The sequence below is a fragment of the Cylas formicarius genome, unplaced genomic scaffold (assembly GCF_029955315.1).
Source record: "Cylas formicarius isolate icCylForm1 unplaced genomic scaffold, icCylForm1.1 PGA_scaffold_12__32_contigs__length_19106922, whole genome shotgun sequence".
NCBI classification, from domain to species: domain Eukaryota; kingdom Metazoa; phylum Arthropoda; class Insecta; order Coleoptera; family Brentidae; genus Cylas; species Cylas formicarius.
The window spans coordinates 11,589,692-11,614,166 of NW_026844225.1; the positions used below are offsets into that span (position 1 = coordinate 11,589,692).

General features: G+C 33.8%; 3 protein-coding genes across 10 annotated transcripts in view; 1 reads left to right on the plus strand and 2 right to left on the minus strand.

Moving 5' to 3' along the window:
* The window catches only part of LOC132695886 (muscle calcium channel subunit alpha-1), an 82,845-nt gene extending 71,755 nt beyond the window's left edge, over window positions 1-11,090 (minus strand). For all 8 annotated transcript variants that reach the window (XM_060660451.1, XM_060660449.1, XM_060660446.1 and 5 more), the window contains exon 1: window positions 10,865-11,090. In XM_060660451.1, the coding sequence (XP_060516434.1) occupies window positions 10,865-10,889 (25 nt within the window). In that variant the 5' untranslated portion in view covers window positions 10,890-11,090. The remainder of the gene's footprint in view (window positions 1-10,864) is intronic.
* A 456-nt stretch (window positions 11,091-11,546) lies between these two features.
* Window positions 11,547-13,456, minus strand: LOC132695526 (protein-serine O-palmitoleoyltransferase porcupine). Its single transcript, XM_060659825.1, has 7 exons — window positions 13,303-13,456; window positions 13,094-13,245; window positions 12,806-13,040; window positions 12,529-12,754; window positions 12,369-12,475; window positions 12,084-12,313; window positions 11,547-12,025 (listed from the first exon to the last, which is right to left on the minus strand). Exons 1-7 carry the CDS (start codon window positions 13,350-13,352, stop codon window positions 11,622-11,624), a joined length of 1,404 nt encoding a protein of 467 aa, XP_060515808.1. The 5' UTR covers window positions 13,353-13,456; the 3' UTR covers window positions 11,547-11,621.
* Window positions 13,457-14,154: 698 nt separating this feature from the next.
* Window positions 14,155-23,609, plus strand: LOC132695505 (RNA-binding protein 5-like). Its single transcript, XM_060659790.1, has 11 exons — window positions 14,155-15,001; window positions 17,720-18,029; window positions 18,104-18,227; window positions 18,283-18,352; window positions 18,468-18,541; window positions 18,879-18,998; window positions 19,050-19,164; window positions 19,219-19,452; window positions 19,782-20,159; window positions 20,579-21,525; window positions 23,031-23,609. The coding sequence occupies exons 1-11, from the start codon at window positions 14,875-14,877 to the stop codon at window positions 23,172-23,174; spliced, it is 2,643 nt and encodes an 880-aa protein (XP_060515773.1). The 5' UTR covers window positions 14,155-14,874; the 3' UTR covers window positions 23,175-23,609.
* Window positions 23,610-24,475: the final 866 nt, after the last annotated feature.

Below are 24,475 nucleotides of genomic sequence, written 5' to 3' on the forward strand. Positions count from 1 at the left end.
TTATTCACAAGATATTTCGGTATCACTATCGCTGTCATCGCCTGTTCTAATTGTTATTTGTTCTAAATTATTTGCAATATGGATATACGATTGTTCTGCTTTTTCTATATGTTTAACAGAATTTGCGGAGGGATGTTAAAAACTCCGGTTTCTATAAGTTTCAGGACATTGGACTTAACACGTTGTGACGACGAATGGCAGATTTCAGTTGGTGCCAAACATGTTCAATGGGATTAAATATACAGTGGTAAGGTGGAAGCCTTAAAACTGTATGTCCTAGATTTTTTGCATAATTATCACAGACGTATTCCCTTTGTAGGTTCAAGCTTTGTAGAACCTCAATTAATTGCTTTTTGGTATAATCTTCGTGAAAATAAATGTCGTTATTATACATGTAGTTTTGGATTGTTGCTTTTGTGTCACATGAGGAAGGGGTTGTAGTCAACTATCTACTGTGATAACTTGCATTGTCCATTACAATTACGCTAATAGGAGGAATGTTTGGAACTAGTTTGTTTTTAAACCAACTTTCAAATAAATCCGCGGTGGTGTCTTCATGGTAATCCAGAGAAGAATCTTTAAAATTTTTCGCAAACAGAGAAAGTACATTTGCAATCCAACCATCCTTAGACCCAGCATGCAAAATAGTTATTCTTTTACCTCTTTTTGATGGCGCGTTTCTTTACACTTATCAGTTGAGTCAACCCAATCCTTTTCCGGGGTATCATAAGTGTCGAACCAGTTTTCATCCAAGAAAATAATTGGCCTTTGTTGTTCCCTGTAAATCCTAATTTTTTCTAGATATTCCAGTAGCCATTTCCGAATTCTACAAGATTCCATTAAAACTTGCCTTTTATCAATTTTTTTAAATCTAAAGCCCCTAATTAAGATATCTAATGTAGGCACGCTTTGTTCCTCGTATAACTGGTAAATTTTACGCCGTATTATATCTTGATCACTTTCATCTACACTCGAGAAAATGTCAACATCGCTTCTTTTTTTCCTCGCTAAAATTGGATTATTCACAATTTTCCATACAGACGATGTTGGAATTTTCGTCAATGTGGCCGTTTCTTCTAAAGATGCTTGCTTGCTGGCACCACGTTCAACGAGAGTCAAATAAACATTGTTTATGACTTCCTTAGTCTCAATAGAATAGTGTTTTCTATATTTGGGCGGGAGCGTCTCCAGAGATACACTAGACTCGCACATATTTTGCATAATTCGCACACGATTCAACACGCGCTGTATTACACACGAAATAAGAATGATTACTAATAAACTTAAACTAAGTAGTATACCAAACTAAAGAATATTAAACACAGGTAGGCATAAAATTATTTTCTATTACGGACCACAATTTTAGCCGAATTTAAATTCCGAAACGTTAGGTAATAATCTTGTTGCATTGTATGTTAAAGACCATCCTTGGATAATCCCATTCAAAAGCAATTGGTCACTTTCTTATATCTATGAACAGACCATACCTTTAAAATTATTATCAATATCCTGTCCTGTTGAATTTACCAAATTTTTATCTGTATCTACAATGTAGATTCTGAAAATCGTAGCTGAGCGAACAAAGGACATTTAGCAACTGCAGCGTAACGTCATCTATTAAAAAACATATTCCGAATGCATTTCCGAAATTGTGAAAAACAAAGCAAAAAAAATCAGGCCACTCGCAAACAAAGAATTAAGTGTACATGATTAAAAATCAATACCCACGTGAGATCTAAATTTAACGCGAAATGTTTTTCATTTTCGTAATTGCCGTTTAAGTAATTAGCTTTCAGGGTAATTAGCGATTTCAGCTGCGTGATTTTTTTTATAATATCGGAAGTTTCAATAACACGACCTTACCTAAACTAATCTTGTATTAACTGATTTAATAGCCAATAACAGTGAAGTTCGGTATTGAAAATAGATTGTATCAGTTAATAAGCAAAATATTGTATGTTGCTAGAAAATAACTTCGATATTTGCTGAACAAAATTTGTTCTACCTCAGAGCAAACTTCTCTATTTTTAGCGAGTCAGACCTTTGTGAATTCTATATATACCGGTATACATTAAATTATTAGTCATTACATTATCCGTTCTCCAATACTTTCATTGAAAAACAAACAAATTACTGTATTATAGAAGTATAAATATTTATCACGAATCTTAATATTTTTTGAACTTTGGTAAAAAGATTTCTCTTTTCACCAATTAATTTTCATAAATTAAAGTGATGGTGTATTTTATTAAGAAATATTGTATTTGATTTTGCAGTAAAAACGAAATTCATATGAAATTCTTCAATTTTAGTACCAAAAAAATAAAAAATTGAGAATGCACTCTTTTATTATGTTGTTTTTATTATCAATAGATTATACTTAATTCTTTGGAGCTTACTCGCAAAAAGGATTTTATAGCGGTTTTTTTCGTCTAGTATTTTAAAGCAATCCTCTTCAAATATTTTTTGTAAAAATAAACGTTGTGATTGCGCTTTAGGTGTCAAAGAGGCCCTAAAAAGGCTTGAGAAAGCCGACTGCTTAACTCATAGAAGCGGGTGGACATTGCTCCGAATGGCCCAACTAAATTTTGAATATTGAAATAAATTTGCCAACAAATTTCGATATCAATTAACGGTAAACCATACGAAAATAAAAGGCAAACAAACCAGAAGCGCATAAAAAATTTACGATATAAATATCAAAGCAGGGTACAAATTGACTAGGTTAAACAATAAGGTGTTAAGTTTGTGTTGGTGTTGTTTACTTGGCCCCAGCGGTCGATAGATTCATTCCATTCGAATTGAAGTTTATGAATATTGCATTTAAAATATTACTTTACAATAACGGTAGAACATGGTAAACCGACTTTTGGTATTTTACATCGACTTTTATTCAATAAATTATTCAGCGCAATCTCCAGCATTTGAATTTCTAACTATGACAATTCGTATTCGCCTCTGGTTTTAATTTCCTTTAAATGGTTTGCCGCATTAAATAAAACTCGCTTAGACTTAAAATCTTAGCAAAATATAGTTCGCAATGCGAACCTTTGTTCAACACGATTATCCCCAAGCGCTTAACAAATTTTATAATTTTTCACATCTACATTTTGAAAATATATCATGTAACCTGATTTAATCCTAAACAAATTGAGAAGTTTATTTTATTTTCATTTGTCAAATCAGGAATAGTTTAAAAATCCAGGAATTGCGCCCATAACGGGAAAAATATGCTCAACTTAGTGTCTATTCCGCAATCGCCAGCAAAATTAATTAAAATTTTATTTAAAATTGGGAGCAAAGTGGCTTGTCACAAGTAAGGAAAATAAATCAATTTACTCACAAATGAGGAAAATTAAGTTAGCGTTTTCAAATCTTCTGGATTCCACCTGCGTTGCTTGTTTATACGTCAAACCTGCTGACGTTTCGCCAATTATCCTGTTGGCTTCCTCAGAGCTAAACTGAAGCTAAAACTTAAACTAAAAGCTTTAGTTTAGCCCGCAGCCAACAGGATGTTCGATTCATCAACAACCAACGCAGGAAGAATCCGGAAGATTTGTAAATAGTAGTACAGTAGCCCTTGTACGCTTCCTTGAAAAATTAGGGCATAGTTGGCTGCATAGGCTATAGTGTCCACATTTACCCTATTTTACATCTTGATTAACACATCCTTTTATTACCTTTATTAAACTGAGAATAGTTTGTAATAACTCCAGCTTCTACTAGCGTCAAGCATTTTTTGCAGCGTATATAACGTCATCGACTATGACAATCCTAATTTCTTTATTTCTGTTTTTACAAGGTAAATAAAGTTAAACACGCTTTGAAGCTATCTATCCAATATTCTGACCCGTCAGAGAACAATACTACGTTTAGAACATTTCTGTAATTAAATGAATCACTTCATTTTGTGTTCAATCGATTTTTTCTAAAATTGATAAACCGATACCTTTTGGCATTCCACTTTTAAACTGCAAAAAAATGAATTGAATCTTTTAACTGACAACGAATTAAACTTTGTGGAACTTAATCTACACTTCAAAAATAACTAAAATTAGCCGATAACTTCATATCCTTACATTAAAAAAATGCATATTTCCCAAAAAAAATTTTTTTTTTGATTTACTAAATTTATGCCGAGGTATAGACTCGCACTGTATACGGTATATTAGAGGCGTTTTTTTAAATAAATGGGTAGAAATCGGCAAACATTTGACTCAGAAAGGGGGTTTTACGTCGATATCTAATGGTTTATTACGGTTAAAGCCCGAAGACGCCGATTTTGACTAGTATTTGAAAGATATTTACATAAAAAAATGATAGTTAACTGCTGTTTTGATGCGGATTTAGATAAGATATATGTCGGAAGAGCCGATTTTGACTGGAATCTGTTTGAAATGAATAAGAAAAACCTACCATCAATCCAAGAAATTGGGTTTTTAAGTAGTGATCTGCAGTAGTAGTGACAGTTTGAGGCGTTTTCAGTACATATCTGCGTTTCTAATTTAGATTTCGGTGCAATAAGAGGCGAAAAAGCAGAGTCTGACTGGGAACTTAGCGAAATCGGCAAATATTTGACTCAGAAAGGGGGTTTTACGTCAATATCTAATGGTTGATAATGGTTTTAGTTACTATAAAGCCCGAAGCCGCCGATTTTGACCAGTATTTGAAAGATATTGACACAAAAAGGTAACTGTTTGGATCAAAAAATGATATCAACTTTTTTTTTAATTTGGGTACATTGGAAACACAATTTTACGAAAATTCAAGTAAGTGACGTACAGTTTTCATTTGAATATTATTCGTCGTTTTCATTAATTTCTGGGCCGAAATGTTTTTATTATTATTAACGGTTACACTATTTAACTTTCTTTTCACTTAAATATTTCCACGATTTTTTTAAACATAAATTTGAATCCACCGAGCACACGAATTTGCATAGATTTGCATTAAACCAAAACCGTAAAAAAGGACCCTTTGCTTGGTGAGAGTTGAGAAATTTTAATTGTGAATTTAAAACCAGTTAGTTTTGGCTCGCGACAATTAGATTCCCGTCTTTGATATAAATATCTTTGATCGCCGTGATCGAGAGTGTGAAACACAGATAACTAAGCGATGAAAGGTAACACAGTGTAAAATATTATTGATAATTATATCCCGAAATTTGTCTTTATTAGCAGAACGCGAATTATAGTAAAGCTCTAAAGATCCATCCATTACTCGCCCCTAATCCTAAAAGAAGACAGCCAAAGCGCCGATAATAACGAACCGAGAGAGTAAGAATAATGTGCGAACTCATAATTAATAAGAAAAGGCAGTGGTAAGATAGACGATATCACTAATTATCTTCGGGGATAATAAATGGAGCTTATTAAAAAGCTATGTCTACCGCGATATAAAAGAGTTCTTTGAAAATACGATTTGTTTTTTGGCGTTCCATTTTTATTGCGCTCTTTAAGAAGCTGGCAGATTATAATTTATCATTAATAAAAGCTAAATCTCCCTTGCCTTTTTACCAAGATGCCTGGTTAACGGGAGGTTTTTAGAAATTCACCCAAAAAGTCACTACACAACGCTCAAAAAAGATCATAGGTTAATCAAGTTGGAAAAAATATCACGCACGAGTAATTTTTTTTTATCTCGAAATTTGTTTTTACGGACGGGGTATGCAGAAATGAAACTTGATAAAATACGATACCAAATTTCGAATTGAAAGTTTATTGAAATATTAGAGCTGCTGGGAAACTTTACGCTAAAAGATTTAAATCTGGATTTTCGCTTTTATATTACGCTCCGGGGTGAATACAATACATTATAATTTATTCAGCTAGGATATAAGGGATCATTCGATCTCCTAAGTTTAACACACCTATTATATATATATATATATATATATATATATATATATATATATATATATATATATATATATATATATATATATATATATATATATATATATATATATATATATATATATATTCGAAGTGTTTTAGGAGCGCGAGCATTGAAGATGCCAAGTGAGATTTTGGCGAAACGTCTGCAGGATTCCAGTCGGATGCAGGATTTGCAGGATTCCAGTCGGATGCAGGATTCCGGTCGGAGTTCAGCGAGCGAACGGATGATATCCCGGAATATAGTGTCATCACATTTTTCCATCCGTGAATCAATACGTGAGAATATATATATATATATATATATATATATATATATATATATATATATATATATATATATATATATATATATATATAGTTCGCCATTACTGAACAGGGATGATTTGTCAATTTATCACCAGTTAGATGAAAATTATCAGTTTCAATGACTTCACAAAGGCACGCTATTGGACGAGAAATATCCGAAAACAAAAATAAAATTCATTTAATAAATAAGAAACAAAAAAAAATAACAAAATTTTTAAAAAAAGTCAGTGAGTTACTGACTTGATGAATTTAATTAACATTACATTGTCACTTGGAAATATTGGTTTTAATCGACTTTATAATTTTCTGTGTCATTTTTTATAATGGCCTACCTCCATAACGCCGATTATTATTTTTTAAACTTACTTAAAAAGTCACGCCAAGTTAATAGACGTTAGCAATTTTTTTTGTAAGGAATTAACCAAAGTCAAGTTCATATAAAGTGCCGTAAAATGTTACAGTGTCAAAGTAAAATATATTTTTCAAATTTATAATTTCAGTGATGGTACCAAACACTATTCTTGACCTAAAAATATCCGAGAAAATTTTTTAATAAACATTTATTGGAATCAAATATTATTAATTAATGTTATAATTTCAAAGAAATCGTCAAAGGTGTCTTCAATATAAAAAACTTATGCTTATATGAATTTGATTCCTTGAATGAAAAATACAAAATATTTTCCCATCACTTCAAAAATAGGTCGCTTTTGAATTGTTTAAGTGTAAAATTGGGGCAAATCGATCTCAAATGAATTGCGCTAATCGAGGTGACCAGGCATGCGAAGGATAAGTAAATGTCAAATACAATGCGTAATGCTTAATTAACTCACAAATGTTGCCTAAACCCTTTCGAAAGCATTTCGACACGGGAATGCGCATTATATATTCGAAATCGCTCTGAACGTGTTTCGGACATGTCGAATTAAAATTAGTATTATCTAGTAAACCACATTCGGAAACTGATTTGAATAACTCTTGATCAACGAGCTGTTCAGTTTCGAGCACTGCAACTATCGAAGTGGATAGTGGATAACAAAGAGGCAGAAACGTCTAAAATGTATACTCTGTGACTTAAAAAAATGAATCCGAGTTAAAACAAGATTTCTATACACAATTTCTGGTTTTATGATTCGTAAAGTGCAACAATTAATAACAATTTTGTCCCAATCGCTGAATATCATTTTCTGTTATTTAAGAGCAAATATTTTTTCTGCCATTTAAGAACATATTAAAATGAATTTGGGTGGAAGAAAATTTTACGAAATTGATAAAAGTGTTGGTGATGAAGTGTTGAGATCCCCGTTTGTCTAAGATATCGCCATAGACTCCGAGCTACTAGAAGAACCGTACAGTTCACAGAAACATTGCTATGACTCCAGTACAATTCAAGATACTTGGAAATATGAACTAGAAGCACACCATCCGAATTTTATTATGTTCTGGCAAAGTCGTATGCAGCTATGTTTGGGCAGGTAAAGTCTGTGCATAGATATAAGAAAGTGACTAACTGATACGAATTAAGGAAAGAGTCGCGCAAGCTGTAAGAATGAAATATGGTCGAACAGATCCGTACTTTGCTTAGAATTTAATTATTTGGGGTTTTGTTAGGAAAGATACTAAACAATATTTATTTATTTATGTATGTATTTATGTTTAAATCTGAAATAAAATTATAAATTATTTTTGTTACCTACTTAAATTACTTAAACTTATTCACATAATATATCGATTCTAATCGATATACGATTGTTCTGCTTTGTCTGTATATATGCCCTAGATTTTTCTGCACAATTATCACAGACGTATTCCTTTTGTAGGTTCAAGCTTTGTAGAACCTCAATTAATTGCTTTTTGGTATAATCTTCGTGAAAATAAATGTCGTTATTATACATGTAGTTTTGGATTGTTGCTTTTGTGTCACATGAGGAAGTCAACTGTCTACTGTGATAACTTGCATTGTCCATTACAATTACGCTATTAGGAGGAATGTTTGGAACTAGTTTGTTTTTAAACCAACTTTCAAATAAATCAGCGATGGTGTCTTCATGGCAATCCAGATTAGAATCGTTAATATTTTTTGCAGACAGAGAAAGTCCATTTGGAATCCAACCATCTTTAGAGCCAGCATGCAAAATAGTTATTCTTTTACCTCTTTTTGATAGCGCGTTTGTTTTACACTTATCAGTTGAGTCAACCCAACCCTTTTCAGAGGTATCATAAGTGTCGAACCAGATTTCATCCAAGTAAATAATTGGCCTGTGTTGTTCTCTGTAAATCCTAATTTTTTCTAGATATTCGAGTCGCCATTTCCGAATTCTAAAAGATTCCATTAAAATTTGCCTTGTGTCAATTTTTTTAAATCTAAAACCCATGTGTTGAATACACTTCCATAAGTTAGTTCTGCCACATTTAACACCGGTTTCATCTTTTTCAAGCCTCGTAATTAAGATATCTAATGCAGGCACGCTTTGTTACTCGTATAACTGGTAAATTTTACGCCGTATTATATCTTGATCACTTTCATCCACACTCGAGAAAATGTCAGCATCGCTTCTTTTTTTCCTCGCTGAAATGGGATTATTCACAATTTTCCATACAGTTGATGTTGGAATGTTCGTCAATGTCGTCAAGACCCGCACATCTTTTTCATAATTCGCACACGATTCAACACACGCTGTATTACACACGAAATAAGAATGATTACTAATAAACTTAAACTAAGTAGCCCATTCAAAAGCAATTGGTCACTTTCTTATATCTATGAACAGACCATACCAGAAAAGAGCACAATCGGACGAGAAATGGTAAGAAGGTGTGCATTCCGGTTCTTGACTGTGATTTCATAAATGCAATAGATGCCCAAGAAGTGGTGAAGATGCCAAATTTGCATAGTTTGTAACACTAACTTTGCTGGAAGTTGTTATGGCATGGCGGTTAATTACAATTATCAATAGAAATATAATGCCGTTCCACATACAACTGCGAAAAATATATGGAGCAAACACAAATAAAAATTAAAGAATTTTTCCCGAGCTGTTTGTCAAATGAATCGCGATGAATGTCGAAAATCCAAAAACGGAATGGAGATAAAATACCGTTATTATTTGTTCGAGCACAACAGTGAGGTCCTAAGAAGTTGTTTGTTGGGGAAACTTCAAAACTTATATCGAGTTACACTCTCGATTGCAATTCATGCCGCAGTCCCGTGTGAGATTCCGAATTATGTCTGGTCGAAAACATGGAATAAAATACGGTTGGCCAACTTCAACAAATTCAATCTTGGTGTAATATTTTACGTGACAAAACGTACAACCTTCTGACATCTATTTTATTATGCTAATATTGATCATTGTTTTTTTAGTGACTGAAAACTAGATCAACGTTAATTTCTGAACTCGTTTGCAAACTGATCATGTCCGAAATATCTAAAAATTTTCCACGGAAGTTTTTTTAACAACACAGACGGCTCCTAAACATTGAAAATAAATAATTTCGTAACGAATAACGACAAAGCATTATTAACTTAAATACATTTTGTAAGGTATATATTTTATTCACGGAACTTCATTTGAGCAGATCGTAAAGAAAACAGCTATACTTCTATTAAAAAACAAAAACCCTACATCGTGTTGTCAAAACAATACATTTCTAGCAATAAAATAATCGTAAACACTTGCCACGCCAAACTAAGAATTGAACTTGAGATTAGTGAACCCTCTGATATTAATCGATCGTTTGACACACGAGTTTCGTCCGAAAAACATAAAAGCTTGGTAAATAGGAGGAGAAAAAGCAAAGAAAGAGCCAACTTTTGTTCTAAATAAAATATCACTTCGTGAATAATCGAAAACAAATCTTTCTCTATCTATACCGTGTTTAATTGATAATGCGAACAAATTCAGGATACCGAAAAATTACGAATAACTTATTTTTGTTTTTACAAAATAATATTTGAATGGCATCCTAGCTTAAGTTAAGTTAACTTACACAGGGCACCGCACTAGTTTCAATCTTTTGTAAAGTCATTTTATTAAGTTTGTTAGTGAAAAAGACATCCCACTATCATTTTCGTCAAAGGGAATATAGCAAAGATTAACTTTTATATATTCAATAAAAAAACAAAAGTATAACGTTTATACTCTAAACCTTAGCAAATATTTTGCCTTATCTTGAAGCAGGGAACCTCGTTCTAGATTTTGTCCCAGTATTGATGAAACATCCTGTTTATCACGCAAGGCGAAAGTAGGGTTTTAAGTATAGAAGTTTGGCTAGCATGGTTTTCGTTTTATTGCAATTTTTAGCATAAAGAATTGATAGTTTATATTTAAATTACACAAATCAGTCGACAACACAGACGATAAAAATAGAATTATCAAACTAACCTATATAAACAAAATATTGATCAAAATACACGGGTGTGGCTGAACTTGTGCGATTTATGGGATGAAAACGGTTCCAATCAATCAAAAGAAGAAGTTACTTGGCAGTTCGGCCTTTAACGGCTGAATTATTAAACAAATGAAAACAAATTTGTGGGCGGTGCTCGTCAGCATCGCGCGTGCCTTAGTCCGGTGTTGACAAGTTTTGGCGGTTCTTTTAATTGCGGTTACTATGGGGATATGGGGCCGACGAACTTTAGAACAAAATTTTTTCCTTACCGGGACAATACAACGTCGAGTCCATTGCAAAAATGTGCGCAATTTGATGGAGAAAAAACTAAAACACAGCCAATCTCCATTTTATCGTCACTGACATTACAATTAGGTCAAATTAATTCGCAATAATTCGAATGCGTTAACCGAAAGTCATTATTGCTATTACGACATTAGTCGACATTTTCCGAAATTTGAAGGTGCCTCACCCCGCAGCTAACACCAGCTCGAAGTGTCGGCGACTCGTTGTCTATTGTATAACGCCATCACGCGGAATTTTCTTCAACTGTATAAACGAAAATCGGACGGAGCTTTTATTCCTTCAACGAATTTTGACCGCACTGCAGGAGGCCGAAAGTTGTCGCAAGTTAATTAAAATGTTTTATGTCCACACGCATGGGAATTTTTCTAAGCAAACAGTAAAAAATATATTTATTGTTAATTATTGAAATAAATGCACCAAATGGACATCGCAAATAGCAAAAAAGTGAAAATAATTTTTAAAGGCCCAAAAAACAACAATTCTAAGATGTATCACATTTCCCCCTTAGGAAAGAAAAAGTCCTTTCAAATTTAGACAAGAGACGCTAAAGCTTAATAATCTCAATTCCTGCGCAACCACCAAATATTCAATTCTAACAAACTATTTATTGATATCAAAATTTAAATACAAGAGAACGTACAAAAATATGTTAGTTAATAATACTGATTAATTACATTTCAAATATCACACGGTAGAACATTCTATAACAACTAATCTAGATTACTTAACAATTAGAATATCCATAAACATTATCCAAAAGCTAATGAAATATAAGTCACTCCATTTCTGGTATAATCCAACCTCATCAGTAGAATAGTCCATTATGACACCTAAATAAATTAGATGTACTACAGTAAAACAGGAAAATATGAACATAGCTGCTTTTGAAACCACGGAATTTCTTTTAAACAAATGCTGACAATCTCTGCATGGGTGAACTCGAATGCAACTATCAAAAGTTTGAGCAAAATAATCTCTAACCGACATCTGCATGACTGAAAATAATCCGATTAAAATAAGTACAATAGACACTTTCTTTTCAAAGCCATGAAGCAATGAAGATATGACAAAAGTTAATAGTATGGCATAAAATTTTCCAAGAGGGAGCCATTTCCGATAAACATCTAAAACAGAAGCAAAAATGCCCAAATTAATATCTTACTAAATTAAATAGGAACTTACATTCTTTTAAAAACCTATGCACAGGTATGTTCCAGTTAACTACAACAATTGCCAAAGCTTGTGGAAATTCAATGGCGGAAGGGTTTGTAACTCTAAATTCCCAATGCTTATTATCAGACCATTTATCAAATGTTTTCCAACCAGCAGCCAACATTAATGCTTCCGATAAATAGGAAATAAAATAGTGACTTGTCCTAAATGTCAATGCTTGTTTATAACCAACTATAAAGCTTAAATTAAAAACACCCTTGGAAAAAGAACTAAAATAAAACAAACAATACATACCCACCAGATTCGTCACTTATAAAATAATGTAACCAGCAGTTTGAAATTGATAAGCACAGAAGTGACAAACATAACGCTTTTGCAACACCTACAATCCACCAGACAGACTGAAACAAACAGAAATATAAAAAGAAACATAACTAAATTGAAGTGATCAAACCTTCACAGTGTGACATTGATTCAAAAGGATATATTCCTTATATTTAATCCATGGACCAAATAAGAGGTTTCCACCACAAAACATGTAGCCAAAATACTCGGTTATTGAAGGAATAGAAAACAATTCAGTCTTAACATCATTAGCCAGCGAAATCAGTTTCATTGTCAAAATCATCACGACTCCTCTAATGCTCAACCAGACTTCCGGATCTAATACACCATATTCACTAAAAACTTTGATGTTTATTTTCTAATTGTAAAAGTGTGCGCAAACTTACAATAATACCAGAACTATTATCACTTGATAGGTGATTAGGTTGTAGTTTTTTATGAAAAGAAGAATCTGATTTGTTTGCGAGTGTGATGATAGTTTTACTTCGACAACAAGCAAAAGATAGGTAAAAACTGAGTAACTAAATACTATTATTAAACCTACTGTTGAGTGACTCATTGAATATAACATATAGACGCCGGATAACCCCGATAAACAATGAAATATTAGAGCAGGGACAGCTAAAAACTCTAATTGTTATGAATATGTGGCAAAAAATTGAAAAAGTACTAACCAAAGGAAGTAACCAAACCAAACATTAAATTAATTAGGATCGCTTTGCACACGGAGTAAAATATGCTAAAAACGGATTCAATTACACAATTTTCCCAAACGTCCCCAATCGTTTCCGTATAGACTTCATAGTCCTTAATATACTGCAGGGCTCTAAAACATTAAATAAATAAATATACAAAATATAATATGATCACATTTGGAACATACTCATCGGTTGAATGTAAACCGGAAAAATCAACATCAACTATTTTATTCATTCTACCTAATTTAGCAGAAATTGTTTACCATTATTTAAATGAAATGTACTTTTTAAAAATTGAATGTTATATGGTTGCATAGCAACAGAATCACAGGCACCTAGAGTAGAGTCTAGACTATGCTGTTTGGTATGGTTGCAGTCACATTGACCACGTGACTTGCCGGAGGTTGTGGGTTCAATTCCCCCCGGGTGCCTTGAGTACTGTGATTGTTAAAAATTTCTTTATGTTATCATTGGGTTGTAAGCTGGCCCAATCGCTTTATGAAACAGTGGCCCAATACCGCGTAATCAAAAAAAAATAATCATTGACCACACAAAATAGGTCATAGATATATTACACACAATCATACCTTTTTTAAATTAGCAATTGATGTACCTCTAGAGGCGTGTTCGCGATCAGGCGCAATAATTAAAGATATAGTGGATTTTTAACGGTTTTTTTATTCAAAGCATCAAGTTCAAATATTGTTTTGCGTAACATAAAAGAGAACCTTAGAATAAATACAAAACCATTGACAGTTATTCTAGATCATTCGATAATATATATTAAACGTCATTTTTGGAATCGGTACAGTTTGTTTATCCGTTATCGGCATGTGATAAAAACAGTTGTAGCAGTTATTTATCATTCTAAACTAAATTTTCTTAATCCTTTGTTACGATCAGTTTTGAATCGTTCCATGCCAATGCATAATGTAAGAATAATTGTGATGGAGAATGACATGCCACATTAGTAGACAAATAAACTACAATTTTTTACAATTAATAAACAATCTTATTTTCTTATGATTATTATTATCTAAACGTGGACAGGCGTATTCCAAATGACGAAATTTGTTTCAAATGTGTAGTCTTCCTGGTGTTACACATTGCACGGTCTTATTTTGAAGATGTTATTTCATATTTGTTCAAATTATAATATTCAAATATAACTAGTTACCACACGGTATCTAACTTCCGGCTAAGAGCATACAATAATATAATTTTCCAAAATGGCTGTCATTGTTAAAGCCCGCCTTGTAATTAGAAATATCTAAGGCATAATGCGGAGCATCCACAATGTTGCCAAATCACCGGAGTATACATTTAGTATGGATTTTCCACTTTCCCTCGCGACGACTAGTGCAAGGTCGATATTTCCAATTGTTTGCTTCCAAGCGCCTAAAGATCGTGTGCGGCAACGCCGCGGATTTGGAAAGTTGGAAATGCGACTGCGTCACTCCATTCACATTAGTTAAATGTTTCAACTCCGTAACGTGGTTAGTCTGTAAAACATAAAAATTATATTACGATTATAACAATCGCGCTTGGAAATGCGGGTTAAGATATCTATATAGCGAACGTGTGTGTTCATTATTAATTTTTTGTAAATGCGTACAAACACACGAGAATTCTGTAATCTAGAAGCCACACGAGTATCCGCTAGGCTCCGGCATCGCCATTTGTCAAAAAGTTAGCACGGCTTAATTTTATCAAAATCTTGTATATGGTCTTCAAAACGTGTGAAACTAATTTCCAAAATGAGCCTCAGGTTTAGTCCGCCATCTAGAAACATGAGCATTTCTCCCGAGCCCTACGTTAGAAGAGGACGCTCAAGCTCAAGATCCCCTCATCATGGCCGCAAATACAACGGCTACAACAAAAGAAGTAAGTGTTCAATTAACCACCATCTTTTGGTTATCTCTCCATTTCGTGAATATAAGATGGTTGTATTGCGGGGTTGGAAATATATCTAAAATGGCAACGTCTGGAATCTTCAAAACTGGAGATTATTACCGTTTTAAGAGCCTCAATTTCATCTTTCTGTTCCACCTAAAAAAATATTCGTAAACAGCTCTAAAAATCGGGAAGCTTTGGGTTTTGGGCAGTACTGGCGAAAAACATAAGATTTTTCATATATTTGCGAATTTTTTAATTGTATCAAATTGAATTAAATTGAAAAAAAAATTATAAAAATTCGTATATATATAAGTTATTTATGATTTCCTTCCAGTTTTGATAACAGAAGTTATTTGATAAATATTGTAGGGGTTATAAGATTATTAGGTTAAAAAAGTGAAATAATTATACTGCACAAAAAAAAAATCGTAAAACTAATACACTGAAAATTAGAGTAGGGCCTCACTACGCATGCCGCAATACGACGCGGTTTAATAATGGAGGGGCGCCAGAGGGCGCACTACATTTTATCTCCATAATTTGTGTAACAAACTCCATAAGAAGCAATTGATATAGACGTAACAGCTAAATAATAATACAGTAAAACCTCTGTTAGTGACCACTCTCATAAAACGACCGTATTTGCATTTCCCGACTTAAAAAACAAAATCCATTCTTTCCTTTAAGCGACCACCCTTTCTAAACGACTAACACCCCAAGGGTGGTCGCTATTGAAGGGTTGTACTGTGATTAATTAAATTTAATTAATATTATACCGTTCCCGAAATATAGTGTCATCACACACACACACACACACACACACATATATATTTTTTAACGTATTGATTCACAAATGGAAAAATGTGATGACACTATATTCCGGTATATCATCCGTTCGCTTGTTGAATTCCGACTGGAATCCTGCAGACGCCTCGCCAAAATCTCACATGGCATCTTCAATGCTCGCGCTGCGAAAACACTTCGAAGTTTTCCATCCGCGAAACAATACGTGAAAAAAAAAAAAAAAAAATATATATATATATATATATATATATATATATATATATATATATATATATATATATATATATATAAATGTGTCCGTAGTATATTAAAAATTGATGATGATTAAAATTTCACTCACCAACCTGCAGTTTGCGCCATGTTCTTTTTAAACAGCGATCTCCACACACTTAATTCGGTTTTCCAGAACATTTAACGTGATCTTATATTTTGAGAAAATACTGTCATAATGAATGCTGTCAAATTGCTGAACCGTCAGCGGCCATGTTGGCCGTTGAACGCCTAATTCTTATTGGTTATAAACGAGATTTCAAATTGCCGCGCCTGCGCATGTTAAATGGCTTGTCTCAATATTTTTTCATCGTCGCTTCAAAAATTGCTGTATTATCAGCATAGGCAGGGCCCCTATATATCTAGTAGCTCTATGGAAATCACCTAATGGAAAAAAAACACCGCGGGTTGAAATTTATACTGCAGATGTCACGATAATCACCAATTTACTGCAAAAAATATAGTAAAGACATCAAGAATATTAAAATAAAAGAAAGATTCCGTCGGCAATAATATATTTAACCACCTCCTCTGTCGTGACTTGATGAATAACAAAAAACATTAATACAAGATACAACTCACCATTTTTTATCGTTTTTCTAGTTTGAATGTTTCTACATTTATTTAAATATTTGATAAAACTCGTATTCATTACGACAACTTGTTAATTTTATTGACTGAGGTAAAGGTTTTGCATCCGGAGAAAAATGGGTTTTAAGTGGATTTGATTGATAATATCAAATTTAGTTTCTTTAAAAATTGGTTGTCATTTTCAGCAAAATAACTTTAATAAAATTACGTTCAATAATATTACTAATATGTACAATAGTTCGCAACATCAACAAATTCGTATAATCTACCAAAACAATAGGTATAGGAAATACGATGTTAGATATTATGAAGTAAATAAATAAAATTTTTAACAAGCAAATTTATATTTTTATACAGTATATAAAGAAATTAAGTATAAAAGTGAAAATACGCTATTTTGTTGAAGCATATTTACTAAGCGTAATTTTATGATTTCATTGTAAAGTAATTTAAAGGAAGTAATGCAAACTATTCTGAAAACATTATACCTCATACTCCTACTCGCATCGTACATACATCCACAGGCCCTTTTTTGAAAATCTGAACCACTACAACACTAAACATAACAGTTTGTAACAACCCTTCTCGCTTTGACTTTGGCGGCAAGAACATGCGTCTGAGAGGCGCCAACTTTAGCTATTAAGTGTTCACGTGCGCCGTGATTTCCCGCTATAATTCGCGCTCTATCGTTAAGCCCAGTTCACATTGTTTCCATTTCTGACGCTAGCGTCTGTTCCCAGCGTATTGGCAGCAAAATTATGCAATTATGTATTTCTAGTCTTTGAATTTAAAATATTAACAAATTAACGCCTAAATATTAATGAAATTGTGAGTTGATGAAATTTATGTATTTCTTTGGACCTTTGGAAGAATTTATTTTACTACAGTAATATGTTAAAATTTGATATTTACGGGAGAATAATAAAATTTTATGTATTTCATTCATGCACTGTTATAAGTGAGTACTAAATTATCAATTATTGTTTTTGCAATAACGCACATAAATAATGCATCAGTATATACAATATCTCACGTTTTTAGATCACCACCATGATCACTTTGAAGATAGAGGAAGGCATGATAGTGATTACGATAGTGACAAGGAATACAGAAGGGATCGTGACGGCGGATATGAATTTGAGAGGCGATCAAGATCTCGTAGCCCAGACTATGACCATAGGGATAGAGAAAGAGAAAGAGGAAGCAGACATTATAGAGGGCGAGAAAGAGATAGAGAACACCATAGGTCGCGTAGGCGATCTAGAAGTAATTCTAGATGGGAACGACATTCTCCAGACAGAAAAGTTCGTGACAAAGACAAATATTGTGACGATGATAGGGACAGTGATAGGTACAGGTTTTTCCGAATGGTTCTAACTTCAAATTTTGCCGGTCAGATGTTAATAGATATTATAATTTTAACAGTGAACGAAGTCCAACTGGAGGCCTGATTGGTGCGAGTGGATCTGAAATTATCGGGTACAAAAGTCAGCCACCTAACAATACTATAATGATTAGAGGATTAGCTCAACATATCACCGAGAATGATGTATGACATAACTAGAGTTTGTATGAGCGTATATGAATTATCATTTGTTTTCCAGATTCGTCAAGATATAATCCAAGGCAAACTGATGCCAAAAGACATTAGACTAATCAGGAAAAAAGACACAGGTAATTAAAACCTTTAAATAAGACGGTTTTTCTGTCACCTTAGGTTTTGTGAATATGTCGTGATCGAAAAAAAGAGGTGGTTCTGGTATCTATTGGTATCTATTGTGCTGTTTAGGTGCATCACGCGGTTTCGCCTTTGTCGAGTTTGCCACTGTGAATGAAGCTGTGCGTTGGATGGAGATGAAACAGGTATCTTAGCTTACCCGAAGATAATGTCAGATAAAATTCGTAACCGCGTTGAGAGACTTGATAAGTATATTTCACACTATTAAATTACCAATAAAAAGCAACCGATTTAATTTCATTATGAAAGAAGCAGATGCGAAACACGAATATCCGCCTTTCATTATAATTGAATATAACCTCCGGAAGATCTAAACCACTAATGCCAGAAAAAAAGCTCACACTCAAAACACTGAAAGATGTCAGTTTTTTCTCAAGTTTCTAGGCAGCGAAAAGGTCTCTTTTATGAGAGGGGTTGTTAGCTTATGGGGCGCGCGTTCTGATTTATTTCGTGTTCTTTCAGGGTGTTCTAATGCTGCAAGAGCATTACCGCGCCATTATGCAATTCAGTATTCCCAAGGAGAATGGGCCCGCTGAAAAACCTCCATCCCATAAAGCTTCTTCCGACTGGTTTTGCATTAAGGTAGTAGCCAGGATTTCTTTGTTGTTTTACTTAAAAATATATATTTCTTAGTGTGGCGCCCAGAACTTCAAGAGAAGAGACAACTGCTTCAAATGTCACGCCTCGAGAACGGAAAGTGAAGAAGGAGGTAGCGGGAGTGACGAAATTTGCAGTTACGCGACTAAAAGTAACACCCATCCCTACTTAATATTTTGCTAATAATATATACGACCGTTTTCAGCAATTATGTTAAGAAATCTGGATGCGCTGTCGACTGAAGACTCTGTAATGCAAGTATTAAACACCGTTATCCCGGACCTAGTTAAATCCATATCGGCAGTATGCATCGGTCGTGATCCGCTAACATCTACATCTAGAGGCATCTGCTATCTAGGTACAGAAAGTACCATAGATGCTCTAGCAATATTTGGGGCGTTGAGTAACGTCAAGAAACTTACAATCGATGGCAAATCCGGTAAAAACTTTACCTAATTTTTTTATTAGCTAGAAATGTGTAGATTTAGAACATACTTGCCAAATATTTTTGAAATACACCATTTAGCTCGCGTTCGAAATATCAATTGAAGCCCGCGAAAATCGACAGAATCAGCTGTGACGTCAAATAAATAACCAGAACTTATAGAAAGTAACTATAATTCATAGATAAGAGGTTAGGTTAGTTTAACAACTCCCAATGGGGGCATTTAATGCACAGTAACGTCACAAAATGACTTTTAAGTTCATAATTTTAATTGACATAGTTGTGGATTATTGCTACAGCAAAATCGCTCTTTTTTCGTTTAGTGATACTCTCGTACTGTAAATACAACATGGGAGACACGAAGAAAGCGTATTCTACCGCAGACCAAGCAGCTTTTCCTAACGCTGCAGTGCCGGCTACTTACGCGATGACCGATGTCGATAGTTTAGCGGAATATGCTGCAAGACGTTATGCTAAAACGCCTGAAGAATATGTTCACTATATTGAATATTATCGGCAGTATTTTACTCAACAAATTAGCGCAGGAAACTCCATCACGTTGCACAATGAAAATCAAATGGATGCGGCTAACGCCGCTGCCGCCGTAGCTCAGTCAGCGATACAACAAATGCACGCCAGCAAATCCTTTTACGATAACACACATTTAGCGATTCCAACCGGCACCGACGGCAAAAAATATCGTGAGTATTTTCTAGTCTTTTCGGCTGAAAAGTCAACCTGGTTCTAATTGTTTTGTATGTGGGCATATTGATCTTACCATGGCTTTACATTCTTTCAATTTTGCTTAATGTAAACACACTTACTTAGTTCAGCCATTATCATTAAAAATTCAATGTTTTAATAAAATGGTAAGCTTGCAAATGTATGACCCATTTATTATGGGATGATACTTTGTCTCAGAACCTGTAAAAATATTTAGAGACTGTTTGGTTTCAGTTACATACATGAATCCAAGCATCCTTGTCTTTATTTTTTTTTTATATTTTTACAGGTTTTGTGATAAGATGTCCCACAATATATACAGTATATGTCACTGTGTTTGTACCATTTGAAGTAGCGAAATAAATTCGATTCTATTTCATTCTAATTTGGATTGCAGCGGTACCGGATGTGTCTAAATACGTGTATGACAAATCAACGGGGTATAAATACGATCCCACGACCGGTTTATATTACGACCCCAATTCCACATACTACTGGAACAGCGTCATACAAAAATATTTATTCTGGGACCACGACAAGAGTACATATTCTCTTGCTCCATCATATAATCCAAATAGTTCTCAGCAACTCCCTAGTAACCCTACTGGCAATAGTCAGGAACCGGAAGCTAAGAAATTCAAACCGGAAAAACAGGACAAGGTGAAAGTGGCGAAGAAAATCGCGAAAGATATGGAACGTTGGGCAAAAACATTGAACCAAAAGAAAGAATCTATAAACACTCGATCGAATTCGGACTTCAACATGACGCTGAGTAGTGCGTCAGCGGATATAGGATTTTCCGTATTGGAAAAAAAAGCTGCAGCGGTTGCCCTGCCAGTTTCTTCCTACAAAACTGAAGTACAAGAAGAAATGTCGGTGCCACAAGCGCCCTTAGTTGCCGCCTACGGAGGTGAAAGCGACTCTTCTGCCGATGACGATGAAGAACTGCTGGATTTCACTAAACTGATATGTAATTTGTGCAAGCGTCAACTTGGTTCAGTTGAAGCTCTACAGAAACACGCCAAAATGTCCGCATTGCATAAGCAAAATTTGGAAGCACGTCGGAAAAAGAAATCCGATCAGTCTAATAGCGGGGGGAAGATTGTATATAGAGATAGAGCAAAGGAAAGGCGTATGAAATACGGAGACCCCGATGAACCGCAACCGAGTAAGCTGAAAGAAAAATATTTGAAAGCTTTAAGTGCGGATATGCCGGCTACGTCGGCATCAGTCGTCGAACCCATCGGTTCAGAAAATGTAGGCAACAGATTGCTTCAGAAAATGGGGTGGACCGAAGGGCAAGGTTTAGGAAAACTTAACCAAGGAAGAACAACGATCATTCAGGTAAATTTGTTATGCCATACACAATTATTCAGAGGGCTTTCATCTAAAACAGTTTATTTTGCAATAAATAAAAAGCAACTTGCTCATGCATTCTTGAACCAATTAAGGTTGACTTTCAGTTGCGAGATCCACTGAATGGAATAAAAAAGAAAAAAATATTATATAGAGTAAATAACAAAATTATTTATAAACGCTGTTCTTCATTTTATTAAAGTCTGGCAGAATAGAATACAATAGAATACAATCAGTGTGTTGTGGATTTCGTCAAGAAGGTCGAAATTAGGTACACAATATAGATCACATTAAAAATTTATATAATAAAAATATGTGACTGAGCACAATAATACAGTGATAAACATTAATAAGCAAATATTCCTTTCAATTATAAAAACAGTTTTGTAGGAGAAACAATTTTAGTTTGGATTTAAAAATGTTTATATTACTACTGCTTTTTAGCCCTATTGTAGACTCTAACACCCGTGTTCGTAAAATTTTTTTGTTACGTTTATTATAGTCTAGAAAATCTCAATTTTTTTGAAGTTATTTTGGTTTTTATACACCCATAAACAAACTTCTAATTTATGTATACACACAAAAGGCAGTATTTTAAATTCCCTGAAGGGAGGCTTGCATGAACTATCCTTCGACACTCCAGCGATATACCTTTTGGGATTTGAAAACAGATATCGCATAGCTTGAATTTCGTCAAAAGGGAATACTGCAGAGTAATCTCGAAGGCATGTGAGCATAGTAGAAATTTACCATATATTTCCCATCCAAAACAGTTTTTAATTTTTTTTATTTGGAAACAATATGTGTGAAGGAAATAATTGCCATTGAGTTTCCCAAGCCAGGGTTTCGTCGAGTTCTAGTCCCAAAAATTTAGCGTGTTATTTTATTTCAATGGCCTCGCCAGCTGAGTGGAAGTTAACAGAAAGTGTTTTTTTTTGTTTTGTGGGCATTTGAATGTCAGTACACTTGTTTTCTGGATATTCAAAAAGAGTTCGTTGGTATTAAATCAGCCATTTAACAGTACACGTGCTGAATTAATTATGTCTTGAAGAGTTTGATAACAATGTGAAGAGATTAAACTTGAACTAGGCAGGAGAGCAAGCAGCAGATTCGACTAGATTTGTTAATTTGACACAAATTGACCTTTTCTTGTCTTATTTCAACATACTGCCTATGAATTATTAAGAACGATTTAAACCAGTTCAGAGCCATTCCATGAATTCCGTGTTGTTTCATCCTATTCAAAATAATTTCGTGGTTCATACAAACGGCCTGCTAAGATCACTCTCCAGACTCACTATAGTTGATAGCGTGCTCCAAAAATGAATGAATTGCTGTTTGGGTTGCTCTACATGTTGTGAAGCCATGTTAACTTTCAGCCAAAATTTTGCTTTTACTTATTAGGTAATTTAAGAAAATACCTAGTCCCTTATTCTCTTTGAAAAAATAATTAGAAATATATAATTAAACAATACATTTTTTATTATTGACAGGCTGAGCAGTATGGCAGTTCAGTGGGTTTGGGAAACAAGATGCCCGGCTATACTGCGGTGGCCGGTGAGTCCTATAAAGACTGTGTAAAGAAAATGATGTACGCAAGATACCAAGAACTTACTGAACGTGAACACGGTCATTAAATTTGACCCATAAGTTTGGTAGCAGTGCCAAGGAAATTTATACTATTATTATTACCTTAGGCGTTATCCCATGCAGAGATCATTATTTATGTCGTTACTTATTAGTAAGGAGCTCTGTATTCATTTCACATAAATTACTTCCTACTGTTATATTCTGAGTTTTAAGTTTATTATTTCAGTTGGAATGAATATGGTGCTCCAGCACTAATTGACACGCCTTATGTATTTCATGATTCCTTTCTATTATGGTCATATATTTTGAAAACGACATCTTTTTAAATTGACGATTGTTTTGTTTATAATAAATTAGTTACATACAATTTTTTTTGTTTTTTTGTCTTTGGTGTACCCTTATTCTAATGTTATGGTTTTTAACGCAAGGATATAGCTATATCAATATGTACATTGTTATTCACTCTACATGGTACTCAATACTGTGGACTACATTCAAGGTTTTCAAAAAGTTTACATCTGGGATATGTCTTATTATTGTTACATTTTTTATTATCATTTTGGTACAAGTTGTCACAAAAGTGTTAAAAGTTGTATTTTTTCTTTATATTGTAGCATAAGTTGTTTTGTTCTACCAACAACATCTATTCTGAACTAAGGGATTTTTCTTCAAAGTACCTTTCGTTTTCCACACCAATATTAAATATCTTCCCTCTTTCCATACAATACAAGCATACAAATAAATTATAGAACTGAAAGAGCGAAGCCTCGCAAAGAACTTCAGGCAAATGTCATCTCTTTTGAGATGGTGATATACGTGAGTGGTAGACACCTCCACTGCTATTCAGCTAATCACGATTCTACTCTATATTTAAATAATTAATTATTTACTCTAGAAACTCCCGTAAGACGTTTTTTCCGTCCGTGACGTCACATGTCGGTACATTCAATTCTAACCTCAAATAGATAAAAGCGTTGCTAAATTAAACATTTCCTTATATTGCAATATGTATGTTCATAGAATAAACTACATACATTATTCACTAGATTATCAGCATTTCTTCGAGTTGGGGTCTTTAAATTCTCGCAGGATACATTGGTGTACGTTTATATCACTCTTATTTTGTAGGGTAACTAATGACCCATTAATATTAATTTAGCATTCATTTAACATTAAAATTAACAAAAAAGTTCACGGTAGGATTTTGTGAATTGGTTAGAAATTAATGGAGCATGTGCACTTGTCACGTCATTCTTCTTTATGGCAGACAATTCTATTTTGGACCTTTTCGACAGAGAATAGCAAATCTAAAAAATCTTGTTAAGTTGTACGCGATCGATTTTTGGGT

Bases quoted from the DNA above. Each gene is read 5' to 3' on its own strand.
- LOC132695526 (XM_060659825.1), bottom strand. From the start codon at position 13,352: ATGAATAAAATAGTTGATGTTGATTTTTCCGGTTTACATTCAACCGAT. The intron at 13,246-13,302 runs GTATGTTCCAAA...TTAATGTTTTAG, and splicing joins GGTTTACATTCAACCGATGA to AGCCCTGCAGTATATTAAGG. The intron at 12,314-12,368 runs GTATGTATTGTT...TTTTAATTTAAG, and splicing joins ATAAGTGACGAATCTGGTGG to CTTTATAGTTGGTTATAAAC.
- LOC132695505 (XM_060659790.1), top strand. From the start codon at position 14,875: ATGAGCCTCAGGTTTAGTCCGCCATCTAGAAACATGAGCATTTCTCCC. The intron at 18,542-18,878 runs GTATCTTAGCTT...GTGTTCTTTCAG, and splicing joins GTTGGATGGAGATGAAACAG to GGTGTTCTAATGCTGCAAGA. The intron at 21,526-23,030 runs GTAAATTTGTTA...TATTATTGACAG, and splicing joins GAAGAACAACGATCATTCAG to GCTGAGCAGTATGGCAGTTC.